Below are 20,217 nucleotides of genomic sequence, written 5' to 3' on the forward strand. Positions count from 1 at the left end.
ATACTAGAAGTTACATGGGAAGACCAGCAGGGAAAGGCGAATGGTACAGTAAGTGATGACAAACCATTGCCGACCCCGAAACACCAGTCTGAGCCAGGTTTGTCAGGGTTTGGAAACCACATGAAAGCATGAGACTACTTACACTGCATTTCATGCTTTTTAAAGCGTGTGTCCTTATTCCTCATTTTCTCATTTTAATATGAACTTTACAGTGTGTATGCATCCTGCGTGGGCTATATGATGAGTGGCTTAACATGATTTGCTTATAAAATTAACCTTGTATCTTTAAAGGAAAAAGGACCGTATAAAGCACAAGTAAATGTCTGCTTTCTGTATTAAGTGCGACTTTAATGGAGAAGCACTCATTTCTCTCAACAGGACTGACGAAAGCTCAAAAGAAATATTAAAGTTTGTCTTTTTATGCATCCCTATTTTTAGTTTGCAAATGCCAAGAGATAGCTTTGCCATAATAAGATTTATTTGCAGCTTCAGGTGTCAAAAGTTGCTGGCTACAACAGGATAGAAAAGGATGACACCACAGTTCAAGAATCAATAAGTGTCTCCTCAAACCATTGCTTTTACCAAGAAGGTGAAATAATTTGTTTTGCTTTCTTCTTCATCAATTTGTACAAAAGTTTGATTACATAGCAAGTCCCCACCCCATCCCCACATCCCCATATTTTAAGAGGAAAGAAATAAAAGTTGGTTAGATCTATTCAATAATCACTGTAACTTTTAATTTTTTTTCTTGTTTTTTGTTTTTTTGTTTTTCAAGACTGGGTTTCTTTGTGTAGCCCTGGCTGTCCTGAAACTCACTCTGTAGACCAGGCTGGCCTCAAACTCAGAAATCTGCCTACCTCTGCCTCCCAAGTGCCAGGATTAAAGGCATGAGCCACCACTGCCCAGCTAACTTTTAATTTATAATTAGAGAAATCAGTGTACAATGAAATTTTATCAACTTTAAAATACTTGAATGGTTTTTTACTTGTAATTTTATTTTAAATGGCTGTGTATAGGACCAATGATATTATATTTTCATGTCCTGGCTTATTTTTCTCAGAGCTTAAAAACCTCTAATTTAAATATATCACAGTACAAATCAAAATAGTTCATTCATGGTTATTTATTACCATCTATTGCAATACCAACATTAAGGCTAACAACAAATTATTATTTGAGTACACAGGAAAGAAAAAGCCAACAGTCCTTTTAAAATCTTTGGTGACATAAACAAGTTAAAAAGTAGTTGCAATATGTCCTGAGCTGTTATAATTATGACAAGTGCTATTAAGGAGAAGCTTATTGCACAATAAGTCTACAGTGTCAGAACAGATGGCAAAGCCAAATGAAAACATAATGAGACATAACTCATTGTAGGAATTTAAATATATTTGTTAGAGCAGAAAATAGAAATCTTATGTTTAGCAAGTCTTAACTGGACTCCATATATTAGAAAATACTAATAATTTTAATATATTTAAGGAAAGATTAAAATTACAGATGTGAAATTAACTTATGATTTATATAATAAATATACCCCTTAAATGCATCTCTCAAGAGAAAGCTTTAGTTCAGTGCGAGGATCTGCTAGATTACTGACACTATAACAAACTAAGTGACTAATAATTTTCCCTCACTATATTGTATAAAATGGATTGTCCTTGCTCATAAACTATTATGCGTCAGCAAACCTGATACATGATATGGTTTAGCCATATAAACTTATATTTCTATATCAAAATCACAATGCAGTGTTTGGCTAAAGGAATATAAATCAAAGATTTATTTTAAATATTTTTATTTTATTTGCATAATATGTATATACATTTATATCAATTTATACATATGCATATAAATTTGCATGTACATATACAAATAAATGTATATATATGTATATAAGTATATGTATAATTACATATATCCTTTATTTGGACATAACTTGCTTATGCAGTAGAGGAAATTAGTGATAACTTCATGTCAGAATAATGATTTAAATTTTATATTTTGACAGTTGTGAGTTTTGGTGTGAGTTATACTATGGAAACTGGTTGTCTAAATCAAAACACAAAAATTAAGTTTTAGTTGTGCGATATTCTACTGAAATAGAATAAATGTTGAATGTGTATGTACCAAACTTTTGGGTAGTTTTAAAAGACATGGAGGATATAGAGGGATTATTTTTAATGAGGGATTTTTAAACAACATGTTATAATCCTGAACTTTATATAAGGAAGACATGCCATGAGTATTTATTTTATCTTTAGGTAAGTCTATGTTGTCAGTGGTCAACTTGCTAAAATCAGTGCTCAATACATGGTTTTATTCACTAAAATTAAGATCACCTTTCATGACTTATCAGACATTGATTGTAGTAAAACATGACATTGGAAAAGGTTTCTCTGTGTATTAACCTAAACCCTAGATAGCAAGTTCCTGGTGTATCCGGAATATATATTGTTCTTCTTTCCAGTTGGCCTTCTGTTAAAATATGTACAAGAATTACTTATAGTGTTTGGTAGCCTTTCCATTTTAGAAAATATGTCAACAACAAATGTGATAAGCACTTTAGTAATAAATGCTAATTTGCTAATAGATTAGAAAGTGAAGTAAATGTTTGAGTGAATTTTGAATCGCATCTGGGTTTTTTAGAGAAATTGTCACACTTAAGTAAAGTGTCAAAAAATAAATAAATAAAAGTAAGGTGTCCTAGTATTACCAGACAGGACTTAATTCACTTTCTAATGTGATGGGTAGCTCCAGAAATGGAGATCCCTGGGAGTGTGTGTAATCATGTTCTCACGTCTATCACATCAGGGTCTCTGCTATGAGTACTTGAATATCTTTAGTGCCCAGAATTTACTGTTTAGCCGGTTATATTCCTTATTAAGCATGCACATTAGATTGGTTTTAGGGTATAAATTTAATGAAACTGGTCTTTTTGTTTGTTGGTTTGTTTGTTTGCTTGTTTGTTTGTTTGTTTTTAGTTCTGAACATAGGCCCCAACATATGTTAGGCAAAGCCAAGCTCTAAATATTCTTAGTATAAATGGAAAATGCATAATAATGGACAATATATAGTTTATTTTTTATGAACAATCTTACTGTAGATAAGAAAGCTATGATCACTACAAATACAATGAGCACTATTGAACATTAAAAACAAATGTTAGATTGTTTAATTTATATTTGTTTGTGAATTTATCTGCACATAAATGAGTAGAACTTCCCTCTAAGAAAAAGCATACATCTACATAAAATAGTTCAGTTTCATATTGTGTTTCCTACATAGGAATTGTGCTGAGAAAGCTAATTGGTTGACTTCTTCACGTTTAATAAATGTTTGGAAGTGCTATAGGTTCACAAATTTTCAGTCATCAGAATGTGTGAAAATGATTTCTACTATGTTTGAAGATTAAATCTATTCATAAGAAGATTGTTAGTCAATTTGTTGCTTAGTTTGCTCTGTCTTATCGAAAATCAGTCTGTAGGCATTTTTCTTGTCCTGGTTGGTTTTTTTTATGTTGTTCTTTGTTTGTAAGCTAAGTCAATGGAACACTGTATTGAAGTACCATATACAATATCTATGGCTTAGTTATGTTCAGTAACTACTGAGATTTTACTATTACTGTGGCTATTGTGTAAGTTCCACTTTAGCTTTACATGATCTGAGTGGTATTTTCTTCCCAATATAAACATTTCCATATCATAATATTTATGGATTTTGCATCTAAGATGAAGATAGGAATTTTTCTTTGAGTTACTTTTGGAATTATGATGTATAAATTTATCTGCATTTGATTATTTTAATAAATTTTATACATAAAATTTTCTTGGGTATTTTTCATATTTTACATTATTTTTTTACTCTTGAATACCTTGACATTTCTTGAAAGAAGATATTATTTATTTGATCTAAAGCATAATTCTAAATTAATCTTATAATTTGTCCTTTGACCTTTAAATCCGGAAAGATTAATCAGGATTCTATTTTTAGTTACTTTTACATATTTTTTGATTATTTATAGATTATGATAGAACTAATTCATTTTTTTGATAGAGAAAAATATATGTAAGTCAAATTAATATTTAATAACATACGAATTAACAGATGAGCTTTAGATTTAAGTCCTATTGGCATACTCAGAAATAAATACAGCCATCAAGTGGCCTTCAAGATACTAATTTCAGGACCTCTCACAGACAGCAGACCAAGTTGCTCCTGACTTCTCTCTAATCCATCCTGCCTGAATATGTGCTCATCCAGGCCTTTTTGGAAGATCCATCTTCTTTTACAGCTGTCATTGTAAATCTCTCACCTAACATATTCCCATACTATAGTGAGCTGTATGCCCTAAGAAACATAAACTCTTCATGTTTCTACTTCATTGTGTTGAAAGTATTTGAAAGATAATTTTACATAGTGATGTACTAGTGCTTATGAGTTTTCCAAATTTACATTTCATTTATATGATTTGTGAAAATATTTTGTTTTATGTGTTATAATGAACAGAAAAGGTGATGAGCATTTACTTTATAAGATCTTTGTATCTGCTAAGTCCAAAACAAAAATTTAGCCATAACTGACAGAAGTTAGCTTTATGGTGATGGATGCTTTCTGCTATCTGTGATCACTCTTAACTGGTTATGGTTAAATGAAGACTCTGGCTTACTGATATTAGGAGTGTGGTAGCTGGTTGTCGCCTCAAAGAGGAATTCACTTGTAAATTACCGTTGACAGCACTGAGGACATAGTAACTTGTGACACAGTAATGATCAAATGCAAGCTAGAGAATGGGAGGTTTGGAGGGGAGACACAAAACTTCTTTTGTAAGTTGATTTCATTCTTAAGAACTTCTCACATGTATACATTAAATATAATTATAACACTCATTTTCTTCTCCATCTTGCCTCATACCCCTTTCCAACTTCATTCGGGAGACAGAGGACTCATTAAGTCCACTGAGCATGGGAACCTACAAGTTGACACATAGCTTCTTTTAAGGCTCAGTGGGGTCTGCTCTTCACTACAGTACCATGTACAAAAGAGTTTTGGGTTTTTTGGTTTTTGGTTTATTTATTTTTTTTTTTTTACAAATTGTAGCATGAAATAGACATGATTGCTGAAGTGTGATTTTTGATTTTAAGTGTTTCTTTTTAAATGATACTGTTTTCACATACTACATAATGTAACCATAAGGAAGGCAAGAAAGCAGTCCACAGAGCTGATATAACTGCATTTATACTTGGAATGTTTCTGATTTGCTTGTCTGTCTGCTACAGTTATATTTTATATATACTTTGACTTGTATCACTGTATTATAGTTACATAAATAATGAAAGTGATTTAATGGAGACTTTGCTGTACTGAGATGGTGGTCAAGATTTATCTTTTTAATTCTTATTATAAACAATATAAAATTTGTATTGTCTAAGATTCATAAAATGGCTGTGTCTAAGAATGTAGGTCCTGATAAACCTGGAACCTGAAATAATCCTAGGTTTCCTGACCATTGGAATGAGGTTGTCTTTCTTAAGAGTGTTTATAAGTAAATGTGTGGGCCTCACAATGAGAGCACTGGTTCTTGGCCTTCCTTCCTGTCTGACTCACTGTCTCCCATGCCCGAGGGTCAGAGAGCAGTGAGTAGAAACCTGTTATTCTGATGCTGATCATGCTGCTGTATTTGTTCTGGGACTTGGGATAAGTTTGCGTGAATTCTCTATGCTTCCACTATTTACTATAGTACTGAGTGAAACTGACAAGAAATTAGCATTTAAAATGCAGTATATAATATGAAAACCATATAAATTAACCCAGCGTCCAAGAAAATACTGCGAAGGAAAGTAAGACTCATTAATTGCAATCTGTGTTTTCTGAAAACAATAATGTTCTCTTAGAGATGCTGCAAGTATCTATAAACCATTGTTTCCTTCCCAATTCGTACCAATTTACTATTAACATGTTATGAAACTGTTTTAGCACTGTGCTAAATGTTTATCTATGAAAATATATCAAAGAGTAATAAAGTGACGGAATTCAGCATGGGCCTTTGCTATTAGTGTATCTAATTTTTTACATTATCTTCTTCACAGCATGGGTGCAATGAGAATGAAAAAGGAAATATAGCTTGTAACTTTTTTATATACATGAGTACATTTCAGAAGGGCACAATATCTATGTCTCGTCTTCAGTCATATTAGGAGCCTCTAGTTAGAAATGCAATTGTGAGGAGTATCTTATTTTGATATGTAAAAAATATGCTTAAATAATAAAACCAACATTGCTAGTTATCAAAATGTATCATTCCTTTTCCAGTTATTTTAGTTTTCATCTTTTTCTAAGGTATTTTAATACTTTTAATAGATTTTGTTTTCTTGCCATTCATAAAAGAACATTTGTTGTAAGAATTAATTGCCTCAGGACTTATAGTTCTCATATATTTGCATTCCAACATGTTTTTCCTCAAAAATCAAAGACTATAATTCACTTAATTAAGAACTGAATGTGGTATTTAAGAATTTTGTGTATTTGATTCAGAAGAGTACTTGATTTCACTATGACTTAGTGTTATAATATTTCCCTATGTCAATTGTGCTAATACTGCCTCACTAATATGTCAAAAGAAAGATTTTCTTTGAAAGCTTAATTTAATTGGCTTTGTTTTCTTGATTTCAAGTTACTGTATAAACAAATAGCTTTTCAACATCTCAAATAGGAGTTAGAAAAGCATTATCACCCAAACTATGCCATATCTATTCTAGTCAGAGGTGATTTCCAAGGTAAATGGTAAAGAGAAACTGTAGGAACAATCTATAATGTGATATGTGTAAGAGCTTTCTGAATAAATATTTATTATAACGGAACATGATAAACATTTTTCAAAATTAAATGACAATTTTAATTTTCAGTGACTAACTACAACCTCATATTTCATCTACTATTCTTATAATGAGTTGTATTGTATTTTATTATTTTTTAATTTTTTATTTAAGCATTTAACTAGGGTAAAGTGATTTAATGAAATATTGCCCTGACAGATGAACTTTTTTCTGATTAAATGGAGAAATACCACAGTTTGAGTGGGACCCAGCTCTTTTTAATGATGACCCAATTAAATTCTTTCTTCAGATACTTAGATGTTGAAAGCATTTGCATAGGTTTTAATTTGACTGAGTAATGTCTTGGAAAATGTGGGAATACAAATAATATTGGTTTTACTAATGGTATTTTTTTTTAGTGTCAGTATTCAAGATTGGCTGTGCTTTTTTAGATTCTCTTCTATGCACTAACCTTATTTTTCTCATTCTGCTAACCTATACTTACCTAACTACATTCCCATCAGCTCTTCTAATCGATTACGCTCTGCATTTGACTCTCTTCCCTACAACTTCACAGGACTTCTATCAAAATGACCCAGGGTTCTTTCCTTCAGCTTCACTTGTAGCTTTCAAGTACATCCACTCATACCCATCTCCTTTGTCTATGTCTGATCATTGCATGCTGTGATCACAGAAGACGTGGACTCCGCGAGGAAAAGAAATGCAGGTCTGTGTCTGCTTGTGGCCTCCTTTGCTCTTTGTCATGTAATCTGACTTATCCTAGAGACAGCTTACCACTTGTTTGGCTCATTTTAGAACTTTGTACTTTTCCAATATATGAAAATATTAAATTTTTCAGGTATTTTAAGTTTTTATTTTATAATTTTTTACATAGCTGCTCCAATTTGATGGATAAAAGTAAAATTTCACATAATTCATATATCTTGTCTTTCTATAACTAGAAAATAACCAGAGACCCAAGAGATACATTTATGTATATATGTATGTATGTGAATATTTACCAGAGAAAGTCATCTAGATTAAATTAATAAGTTAGTCATAATTTACTCCCAAAATTATTCTTCATTTAAAACTTGACTTGTTCCATTTTCACATAACTTAAAATTGCATATTTGGTATATCATGACCAGCACTTTTCTAGGATGAGAGGATACCAAAGACTTAATATATGCTCTGAAGAAAGTTTATTACATTTATTTACTTATTCCTATTATTTAGTAATTAATAGATCAGGATAGTATGCTGATCTATTGCCAGTATGAATGGTTTTTTTCACTCTTTTCAATAAAATTACAAATGTAAATAAAATCTGTTATGAATAAATATATATAGAGGGAATCATGAAACTTTAATATTTATTAAATACACATTCATTAAATATATGCTCTGTAATACTGCTCTAGGTTTTGGAAACATCAGGCAAACAAAACAGCTGCATATCCTTGCAGATATTTTTAGGGCTTGACTTACAAATAAAGACAATAATTAATTATTGGTACTATTATTATTTTGGAATCACAAAAACTGATGGAATTTTTATCAGAAGATTTATGTTAGTTCAAACAATACTTCTAATATTGAGTTAAAAGTTAGGAAATGTTGGCTGTTTCTATAGAGAACTTTTCAAGTAGATATGGAATCAAGGAAACAGTGATCAATGACTTCAAGCAATGTTACATAGAAATTATTAGAATTCACAGAGGTTCTGTGAAATTACTGAAACACAATAAGCAACAGAAATACAAATATGCTAGTCATTTAAAAGAAGAGATTAGAGTGGCATCAATAATAAAGCAATCCATCAGTTAGTAGATAATGATTAAAATTAAGGATATCAATATAATACATGAAAGCTAATTTATAGATGTGGCACCTTCAATTGATTGAATAGACCTTATTGATGCAGGACTGAGGACATAAATAATCTCTTCTTATTTGATTGTCAGATGCTTGTACATTTTATAGGAAAATACAGGTTGCATATCCTTCAGAAGAATCTGAGTTCATTTTCTAGATGGGTTAAGTAAAAGGCTCATTTGGATTACCCAAGTATAAAGGATTAAGAGTAGGTAGCAATTAGATATGTAAATCTGAAATTCAGAAAAAATACCTGTACTGGGCTTTTAGAAAGAATGCCACTGGCAGATATGACCATTCAGAGACCTGGAAGATTTCTCTATATTTGAGACATGAATGAGTGAGGACTAGAAATTGCTAGAACTTCCTATCATTAAGAGACTGCAAGAGCAAAATGAGTTGTAAAAATTTTTACAAAATTATTGTAAAAATGAGTCTAGAAGGCAGAGACAGTCTAGAGAGAAAGAGACTTGCTACATCTCTCAAAGATGACGCTGATTGGCAATGGTCTTTGTCTAGGGGCACTCTAATCAAGTTTAGAAATGAAAGTGGAATTAAAGAGAAATTAAAGGGTCATGGAAAAATAAAATGATACTAAATGGAGATTACTTGCCTTCTTGATGCTGTGGAGAAGTTATAAAGAGCAGCTCCCTTGGGGTTTTGGAGAGGAAACTCGCAAGCAGACAAAGGAATATGCTAGCTTAGGTGAACAGAGATCCTAAATTCACAAGGCGTTGTTTCCTTTAAGCTTGGATGATTGACTCAGTAGTACAGTTCTGGTATAATTATTTTGATCCAAAGTTCATTGATGAAAATGAGAGAGAATAAAGAATTTGGGAGTTCAAGACAGTTGATGTAATATGCTAATGAATGATTGGGGAAAGGCATGATTAGATGCAGACTTTTTTAAATTGCTGAGAGAAAAGATTTGATAAAATCACTGTAATTTGATATGATATTGAAAACAAATTAAAGAAAACAGGAAATCATTATCAGAGACTAACCTGGTATTTATTTTTTTAATGTGTTAAGCATTCCAAACAATATAAAGAGAACATTTGCCCCCAGAAATGCATTCCTGAGATAGAATATATAATGGCAATTGGAGAGGCAAATATACTTTACTGCTAGAACTTTATAGGTGATTGTAGCGTATAGTTTTTGCTCTACCCACCTTTAGCTCAGGGAGATGACTGCACTACCAGCCCCAGCCCGGCTTCCCTTGAATCCTTAGATAAAAGACACAAACACAGTTGTTTATTTCATCTTGCCTTCTTGACACAATTGCTGGGCACTACTATCTCCTGCCCTGAAAAGCGTATTCTTACAAATTTCTTATCTTCATCTCTCCTACCCGCCCTAAACTTCAATTGCTAAACTCCCCTTGCCACCTATAAGAGCAGCTGTGTGGCCACTCCATTTTCAGAGCTCACATGACTCTTAGTTCTTCTCTCTCCAAACAATGGTGAACTCCATTCTCCTTCCTTGCATCTCCCTGCCCTGAGCCCAGGGACACAGAATTCCCACCTGTACCTTCTGCCCAACAATTGGTCCATAGCTTTCTTTACTGACAGATCAAGAACCAATTGGGAAACAGGGCCTTAGCATCAGAACCACTCCCTACAGATGATTGAAGTTATTGAGATGCCACTATAGGTAGAAGAGATCTGTTCAAATTTGCTTTGAATGAACATAATTGATATTTATATGGAATATAATTTATATGGAATATATAATAGAATGAACATAAAAGATATTTATATGGGATTAGAAAAGTATATCAAAGTGTTTCTAAGACAACTACTATTGTGGGGGTCAGCTTTCTGTTCTTGATAAGAGTAGAAATAGACTCTCTGTTAAGAAACAGATGCCATGCTGACTGTCATGAAAGAATAGGATGTTAGGGGAAATAGTCTACAGTTCAAAGATTTAGAGAATAAAGGTCATGATTTTTAAGACAAATAAAACAGATTGGAAAATTTTCAGAAGAAAATGAATATTAGATAAGATACATTGTATTGCTTTGTAGTGGTGAAAACAGAAGAGGAAATTAAGCTACTCTAAGGAAGAAAATTCAGAGATTGCATTTAGAGGTTATGAAAGGCTTTTTGTAATGTACTAAAGGGTAGAAGTAATATACTTGAGAGTTCAGAAATTCAATCAAGTGATTAATGATGAAGGCATCACTCACATAAGAATAAATGGTTTGTAGTGTGCACATAATTTAGAAGAATTTAAGGAAAGGAGTGGAGGAGCTTAGAAATTATTTACAAACTCATAGAATTCTCAAAATACAAATTTTAAAAATTTATGGAGAAAATGTTTTATTGGCTTTTTAATTGACATAAACCAAATTTTGTTATTAAGTAAACATAACCCAAATTTTCTCTGGGCATATATTTTAACACTGGTTGATCTATACACTTAGTATAATATTGAAGTCTGGGCTCTCCAGCTTTCTATTGCAGGGATAATGCTGCAAATGAGGACTTGGTCTTTACTAAGCAACATTGTGCTAGTTTCTACAAACGTAGATACCAGGGGCTAAGGGAAGATTAGTGCATTATGTCTAAAGCCATAAAAGAAAGATGGATCCACAGAGGAGCTAAGAAGAGGCCCTGGTAGAGGAAATACTGTTAGTACATCTGTGATTCACAGCTCAAGGTGAATGTCAGCTGTAGATAAAGGTGAGAGGCGGTTAATTCTTTCCTAAAGCTGTCTGAAGAGTTAATCAGTAAAGGGTTAGTAACTTTATTAGCCTAGACTTACATCTCCAATGATGTTGAAGTTTAATTTTATCACTATAAACTACTAATAGCTCAACCCAAAATATATGGGAACATTATGTTATGTAGAATTATTATATATACTATTGTGTCATTGCTTATTAATTATTAATATTTGAAATGAATTGTTTTAATAGATATTTTATATAATGCATGTGTGTGTATGTGTATATGTAAAGCAAGTATGTTAGTTTGTGGCTGTGAGTGTAGGATGTAATTGTCACATAAGCCTCTGCATCCCAGCTTTAGCTCCTGCATTCCTAAGCTTGTCATTTCTGAAACACTGCACCTGAGTAAGAGCAGACAGCAGCACTGTAGTCTGATAGATGCTGTTAGAGTCTACTTCCTCGGAAGGTGCACTTGGGCTGGCTTCCATCTTAGTTTTGATAATGAATTCTAGCTAGTGTAAAGGACTGATTATATTTGGGGAATGGGGTTCTGCAGATTGAACTCAGGACCTCACACTTCCTGAGCATATATTATACCACTACTCTACAACCCCAGGCACAAATTGGGAAGTTTTCATGAGGAATAAAAGTTTTTCTCTGAAAAAAGGAACACCTTCTTTTAAAACTACAGAGAAATGAGAGTGAGAACTGACTCCAGTGTGGCTTCTATAAACATGTTATCAAATCATAAATAAAATGCACACAGTATATTGGGATAACACATTTGTTGCAGCTTAGAGAATGTATTGAGAGCTTTGAGACTTAACTTACTTGTAAAACTTTAATTGAAATATGAGTAAAAGTGATATAGAGATATTTCTCTTTTTTTATTAATTTATTTTTTTGCACTCCATATATTATTCCCCCCACCCTGTCCACTCTCTGACTGTTCCACATCCCATACCTCCTCCCCACCCCCGTCTCCACGTGGATGCCCCCATACCCCACCCCACCTGACCTCTAAACTCCTCGAGGCCTCCAGTCTCTTGAGGGTTGCATCATCTCTGAATGAACACAGACCTGGCAGTCCTCTACTGTCTGTGTGTTGGGGGCCTCATATCAGCTGGTGTATGCTGTCTGTTTGGTGGTCCAATGTTTGAGTGATCTCGGGGGTCCAGATTAATTGAGACTGCTGGTCCTCCTACAGGATCGCCCTTCTCCTTAGCATCTTTTACCCTTCCCAAATTCAACAACAGGGGTCAGCTGCTTCTGTCCATTCGTTGGGTACAAATATTTGCAGCTGACTCTTTCAGCTGCCTGTAGGGTCTTCCAGAGTGCAGTCATGATAGGTCCCTTTTTGTGAGTGCTCCATAGCTTCAGTAATAGTGTCAGCCATTGGAACCTCCCCTTGATCTCTTGATCTGGATCCCACTTTGGTCCTGTCACTGGACCTTCTTTTCCTTGGGCTCCTCTCCATTTCCATCCCTGTAATTCTTTCAGACAGGAACAATTATGGGTCAGTTGTGACTGTGGGATAGCCCCCTTCTCTCTCATTTGATGCCCTGTCTTCCTGCTGGAGGTGGGCTCTAAAAGTTACCTCTCCCTGCCCTTGGTCCTAGGAAGGCTCTATGCCCCAGTGTAGAGGAATGCAAGGGCCAGGAAGCCGGAGAGGGTGGATTGGTGAGCAGGGGGAGGGAGTAGGTTTTTTTTGGGGGGGGGAGGGGAAACCAAGAAATGGGATATCATTTGAAATGTAAATAAAGAAAATTTCTAATAAAAAAGTTCCCTCTTCATAGTTTAGGCCATTTCATCTAAGGTCTCTCCCTTTGAGTCCTAAGAGTCTCTCACCTCCCAGGTCTCTAGTGCATTCTGGAGAGTCCACTCAACCTCCTATCTCCTGAGGTTGCCTGTTTCCATTCTTTTTCTGCTGGCCCTCAGGGATTTCAGTCCTTTTCCCTCACCCTAAACAAGATCAGGTTCCCCTCTCTCCCCCACAACCCTCTGTCCACTTTCCCTCCCAGTTCCCTCCCTCCCTCCCCACTTGTGATTGCTTTCTTCTCTCACCCAAGTGGGACTGAGGTGTCCTCACTTGGGCCCTTCAGCTTGTTGATCTTTCTGAGTTCTGTGGCCTGTACCTTGGGTATTATGTTCTTTGGGGGGTGGGGGTGGGGACTATTATCCACTTATTAGTGAGTACATACCATACACGTTCTTTTGGATCTGAGTTACCTCAGTCAGGATGCTATTTTCTAGTTCCCTCAAAACTCAGGAGGATGTCCTCATTCTTAATAGCTGAACAGTATTCATTGTGTAAATGAACCACATTTTCTGTATTCATTTTTCTGTCATGGGACATCTGAGTTGTTTTCAGCTTTTGGCTATCACAAATAGTATGTGCCCCTGTGGCATGGTGGGACATCTTTTGGGTATATTCCCAAGAATGGTATGGTTGGGTCTTCATGTAGATCTATTTCCAATTTTCTGAGCAACCTCCAGATTGATTTCCAGAGTAGAGATATTTCTTTAAGAAATTCAAGATTAAGTAAATATATGAGATATTTAAGAAGTTCAGGATTAAGTAAATATATGAAAACATTTAAATCATAATAAAGTGAATGTTAATTGAAACATGATACTTATTTGAAATATCAAAGTAAGGTTATTATGAGAGTAATAGTAAAATTAGTATGATCAGTGTAAAACCAGAACCTTAAAAATAATGATGGACTTTTTGGAAGGAGGTAGCATCTCGTGAGAGGTTCAGTTGATAAAGACATTGCCACCAAGCCAGGTGATTTGAGTTCAGTGCCCAGAACCTACATGGTGAAGGAGAGAACCAACTTCAGTGGTTCATCTCTGATCTCCACAAACATACAGTAGCTTTTACATGCCCTCCCTACCCCCTGCCAACAAAATCTAATAAATTATTTTAAAAGAAAAAATACTCATTGTTTTCAGCTCATTAAAGTTAAATCCACATATAATTGATTCACTAAGATTTATTTATAGCATGAAAATTATATCACTGTAATGGGACATTAGTGAAATAAATTATATGTGTGCAACCTTAAATTTGTTATTTAATATTAAGAATCAGGTTATAGAAGCCCTATCACATTTGTAATTTGAAAGTACTTTTCATAAAGGACTTGTTAAATTTTTCCATAGTGTCCCATTAAAAGTGGTATCTCTTATTAATTACAATTTACCTCAAATTATGGAAAAAGCTTGTATTTCAGAAAAGTATACCTACTGTTGACATTTTTGTGTGTATTATTATAAAACTCATAGGTTTTACATTGCAATTTTAATACAATTTAATACATCAGTAATCTCTAACTAACAAGCAAGTAATGTTTTTGAATAATGGACATTCCCAGGATTGTTTAAAATAAAGAAAAAGAATTAATAATTGCCAATCTTTTTTTTAAAGACTTATTTATTATTATATGTAAGTACACTGTAGCTGTCTTTAGACACACCAGAAGAAGGCACCAGATCTCATTATGGATGGTTGTGAGCCACAATGTGGTTGCTGGGATTTGAACTCAGGACCTTCGGAAGAGCAGTCAGTGCTCTTACTCGCTGAGCCATCTCGCCAATCCAATAATTGATAATCTTCAACTATCACTTAAATTACTTTGTCTGTAACACTGGAAGAAAATTTATTAATTATGTTTTTTAGAAACCAATCATTGTTTACTTAGCAGTGTGTAGCAGTCCTGGGTTTTTATTTCTAACCAATGGACAATAATCATAAGGTAGAGGTTGACAAGGTGCTCAGCTGACTTGTACAACTTGACTAATGGGGATAGTGACACAGTAAACACAGGTTATGGGTACTTCCTAATTTGTAAACCTCATTTCCTTCAGTCAAATACCTACCAATCGCATTGTTGAATCATGTCCTAATTCTCTTGAGATTGTTTGGTGTTTGTTTTTGTTTTAAAGTAGCTCCCATACTGTTTTCCATAGTGACACTGCTAACTTTCCTACCAATTGTGCATGCTTTCTCCCTGTATCTTCATTTCATAGCATCTCTGGTGGCTAAACTGTAAGCGATTCTCCCTTTTACACTTGTCCTTCTTTTGAGGACTGTTCAGATCATTTTCCTATATTTGATTGGATTTCTTTCTTTGATGTTAAGAATATATTAAAGGTGTTTAAAAGATTAAAGGTAGCTCATTGGTTAAGCAGAGTCCTGCAGTTTCCAGAACTGACAACCAATTGTAACTCCAGCTCCAGGGAATCTGATACTCTCTTCTAGGCACCTGTACAGGCAGACACTTGATTGGGAATAAATGTTTAAAGAGGTCTATTGTTTTTTGTGTATTATTTATATTAATCCCGTTAGAAAAATATCTGGCAAAGCCCTTCCTCCCATCCTTTAAGGTTTCTGTTCCTCCTGTGGACTGCTTGCCATGCTGGGAAGAAGCTTTCGAAGAAGCTTACATAATCCAGTATTTAAATTCTTGCTTTTTCCCCTAGGATGTTGAAGTCCTATTTAGGAAATCCTCTCTATAATCTTGACGAGTTCTCTTGCTTTTATTTTTTTCTTTTAACTATTAGTTTCATGTCTTTCATAAAGATCCATGATGCATTTTCACCTGGTCTTTATAGAGCTGGAGCGGTCTGGGTTAGTTTCAATCTCCATGTGAATGTCCAGTTTGCTCAACGCTGTTTGTCTGATGTGTATTTTGGGGGAGCGTGTCAACAATCAGCTGCTACTGCATTGATTTAGTTCTGAGTCTTCTATAACATGGATTTACATGTGTGTCTTTATCAATTACTTCTGCTACCTCTTACCCATTTTGAAATCAGATATTGGCATGCATCTACCATTGATTGTCTTGTGTGGGATTGCTTTTGTAAATTTTTAGATTTATTTTGCTTCTACTTAAATTTGGCTTTTTGTTTGTTTGTTTTTTTGTTGATCCACTTGTTTGCTTTCTAGTTTTGTGAAGGACTCCAATGGTATTTTACTGGGGATTACATTGAGTTTTCAGACTGGGGAGGGGGAAGTATCCCTGCTATTTTAATAGTACTCTCTCAATATATAAATGTGGAAGGTTTTCCATATGCTAGATTGTCTCAAATTTTTCTTTTTTCTTTAATGTTTTGTAATTTTCATTGTAGGAACCTTTCCTTCTATATTTTTATTCCTAGGTATTTTATTTTAATCTCTTGATGCTATTGCAAATAGTATTCTTTTATGGTTTTTTGTCTAAATGAGTTTGTAATTGTTATATGTAGAAAATCTATTAATTTTTATGTTGATTTTGGTTCCTGTAACTTTGCTGGATTTATTCCTTCTAGAGTCCTGATGGAGTCTTGAGAGTTTTTCCGCAGACAGTATCAGACCATCTTCAAATGGGTGTGATGCAGCTTCCCCTTTTTGCTGTGTTCTTCTGTGTGGTTGTCTAATTGTTCTGGCTATAATTTCTTTGATATGTTGAACAGGAGAAGAAATGTGTTCATGTGTTGCTTGCAGTGGGTTTCTTTCTAGAACATAACCAGTCATTTATGTAAATATTGCCTAAATTAGTGACTTTCATATCACCATTGCAGACAAGATAATGCTTGCACACAAAGAATCTGCAGTTTAGGACTGAAAAAGATAGCTCATTCAGTAAACTGCTTGCTCTGGGGGCATGAGGCTCTTAGTTCCACCCCTGCCACCCAAGTTAAACAGAAAAATAAAAGCCATAAATGATACTCTGTGCTTGTGTTCCTATCACTGGAGAGTCAAGACAGGCAGACAAATCTCTGAGTCTCGTTGGCCTAGCAGCCTAGCCTAACAGTGAATTCAGGCCAATGAGAAACCCTGTCTCATAAAGGTAAGGTTTGGAGTGTCTATAGAAAGACTCGAGAGGTCACCCTGTGATTTAGACATGCACATGCATGCTCAAGGACTCATGCAGAGGATCAGTCCACTACAACAAGACCAAGTATACAAATACTTGTGCAGGTACACACACGCTCATGCATACACACAATGTATATTATTATTATGCCCTTTATAAGAAAAGGTGGCTATTCCTTCCCATGTGTTATATGTGTCCAAATAATCAGAAGGAGCTTAATGCAGCTGCCATAGAAGTTTGACATACAAAACAGTCTAAATATTAGAAAATGCTTATGTTTCTGTGTATATACTTTATATCTATGTCTATGTGTTCCTAAATTTCCTTGTCAATTGGTAATATTTCTATGTAACATTTTGTTTTCTATTATGATAGCAATATGCAACATTTTAAATGAATTTTTCTGGACAATATTTACTAATATCTTTTCACTACACATAATTCTTTCATCCCGGGCTAATTTTATTTCATTCTTTTGCTGTTGAGAAATAATATGTTTTATGTCAGAGTATTTCTTGAGGTATGAACAATTTTACAGGCGTAGTTAATGAACTAACAGGTTATACTTGTTATGTTTCATATCATAGGTATTCATATGTCTTAATATATCATTCAGTTTTTCTGCAATCTTAAATTTAACATGGAATCAGTTATACTGTTATTAAAATGACTATCTAAATAGATAATTTATTTAAGTTTGATGGCATAAAAACAGAAGTAATACCATCACTTGGGAGTCTGAGACAGAAAGTTAAGATCGGCCCAAACCTGTCTCATAACACAACATCAATTTGATAACATATTTGGAAGTCATATCACTTAATTATTCATGCATACTATTAGCCAAGACTTTGTTAATCTTTCCAGGAAATTGTATTCCCTTTTATCTTTAATCAGTCTTCACTTTAAATTTGTTACTAACAAGACTTACCCGATATATAATGAAATTTTTGCAGAGCATAGGTAATATTTTTTTAATTGATTTTTAAAAACTGGCTTATGAGAGGATTCTTCAACTGCCAAATGTGTTATGTTTTCAATCCCATTATTATGATTTTAATCAGGTAAGTATTAGATGTTTATTTTGTTAGGTACCTTTTTGTCTAAATATCTTTACTTTGGCTTTAAAGTTATGATCTTGAGCAAAGGGTATGTATTTGTGTGTTTACATTCTGTCTACATGCACAGTATTTATAAATTTACACAACAGTGTATTACTATACCCACCAGTTGAGTGTATTGAGTTCATTGTCATTCTTTGTGTTTTCTGTTGTATATATTTATGAAAATTTGTTGTTTTTTCAACATGTTTATTTATGAAAAATGTGATCTTCCTACAAATGCACTTTATGAAAATCAGGGGTTTTTTTATATTTGTTAGGGTTGACTAACTGAATTTAGTTTTTAATTTCAATCAGGGATTTTAAAGACCTTTTTAATATCTAAAATTGATTTATTTTGCAATGGTAACAGGTACTGAGGACACACTAATCTTTTATAATAGGCTTACCATTCATTTTTATCATTTTTTATAATCTATGTTTAGTTCATTTCAGTGGTACTTTGTACACTTACAAGCATGGTGTCATCCAAAGTATATTCCATAAACTTATTTCTTAATTTTAGTTATAGGAATTTCAAATTTCAAAATTTATGATAACTAGACCTATAATGTATTCTAGGATGACTTGCTTTAACACAGTCTAATTTTATGACAGTAGTTTAAAAATGCAGTTTTAAATTTTATTGAAACAGCTAGAAACAAGTTTCAAACCAATTACATTTACTTGATGAGTTAAAAGCCAAAGTTCTTGTGCCAAATTTGTGTGCTATCAAATACATTCTTCTGGACCCAGATGGGCCAATGTTTTCTTCTAGTTATCTTCTCTTTTAGTACAAGTATATTTTTTTCATATTCAAATTATATAAACATATATAATAGTTATGCTTTTATTTACCAAAATGCATAGTTTAACTTAAAGCGAAGACAATACTACGTTAATTTATTCAAATACTTTTAGTGAAAGTAGCTTATCAGCTTCACATTTCTTCTTTTATACATCCTAGTTAGGATCCACAAGTAAGAACTGAACATTAATTTTATGGGTTTTTTTCTACTTGATAGGTGCTATGGATATAGAGGAGAGAAATCGCCAAATGAAACTTAACAAATACAAACAGGTAGCCGGATCAGATCCCAGACTGGAACAAGATTACCATTCGAAGGCAAGACAATTTTCTTTTTAAAAGTTGTAAAATAGTTGATCATATGAAGCTACTAGATTTTTTAAAACAACTGAATATAGATGAATCAGGCACAAACATATAATGTAATGGCCCAGTGATATTAAATTCTACAATATATGATGTGTTTGTGTACCAACTCTTAGGGATATACTTCTCCTCATTAGAAACACATTATTATATAACATATAAAGTTAAAAGTTTGGAGACCAAGCTTTTAGATTTGTTTCATATCCCCTCAAAAATGTTTAGAAAAACTCTTCCATCATCATCCTGTGTGTTTTTCTGATACATCTTTTTCTACTTTAAGTTTCCTATTTTGGTATTTTAATTAAATCTGTCTGCTTTATTACTGAGTTATTGAAGTAAGCATATACTTACTAGGTTTCATTAGTTCAAAAGGTATTTTAGCAAGTATATTTTCAAATTATTTTCTGGGTATAAGTATAGATAAGTGATGTAGGCAGGTATAAAATTAAGAGTATTATTTTATCTTACTCTTCAAATGCTTTATATATTTAAAGGCATATTATTATTATATAACATGGGTACCCTGTCTAATATGATTATTATATATCATATTCTCAATAATATCATAATTTTACAAAAGAGTGTCATGGAAACAATAGCCAGGGTAAGTACGGGAAAGGTAGAGACGACGAGCAGGCTGTGCGGCGTGGCACACCTCCTCCAGGACAGCCAGGGCTGTGCAGCGTGGCACACCTCCTCCAGGACAGCCAGG

General features: G+C 33.6%; 1 protein-coding gene across 50 annotated transcripts in view; it reads left to right on the forward strand.

Annotated features, from left to right (window-relative positions):
* The window catches only part of Rims2 (regulating synaptic membrane exocytosis 2), a 516,004-nt gene that overhangs the window by 373,774 nt on the left and 122,013 nt on the right, over nucleotides 1-20,217 (forward strand). For 27 of the 50 annotated variants that reach the window (XM_031358666.1, XM_031358671.1, XM_031358679.1 and 24 more), the window contains 2 exons: nucleotides 7,510-7,542; nucleotides 19,357-19,457. The exons of 16 other annotated variants lie outside the window; for them this stretch is intronic. In XM_031358666.1, coding sequence (XP_031214526.1) covers nucleotides 7,510-7,542; nucleotides 19,357-19,457 — 134 coding nt within the window. The remainder of the gene's footprint in view (nucleotides 1-7,509; nucleotides 7,543-19,356; nucleotides 19,458-20,217) is intronic. 7 more of the 50 variants (XM_031358669.1, XM_031358673.1, XM_031358717.1 and 4 more) reach the window with 1 other exon arrangement.

The sequence above is a fragment of the Mastomys coucha genome, unplaced genomic scaffold (genome assembly GCF_008632895.1).
Source record: "Mastomys coucha isolate ucsf_1 unplaced genomic scaffold, UCSF_Mcou_1 pScaffold7, whole genome shotgun sequence".
NCBI classification, from domain to species: Eukaryota; Metazoa; Chordata; class Mammalia; order Rodentia; family Muridae; genus Mastomys; species Mastomys coucha.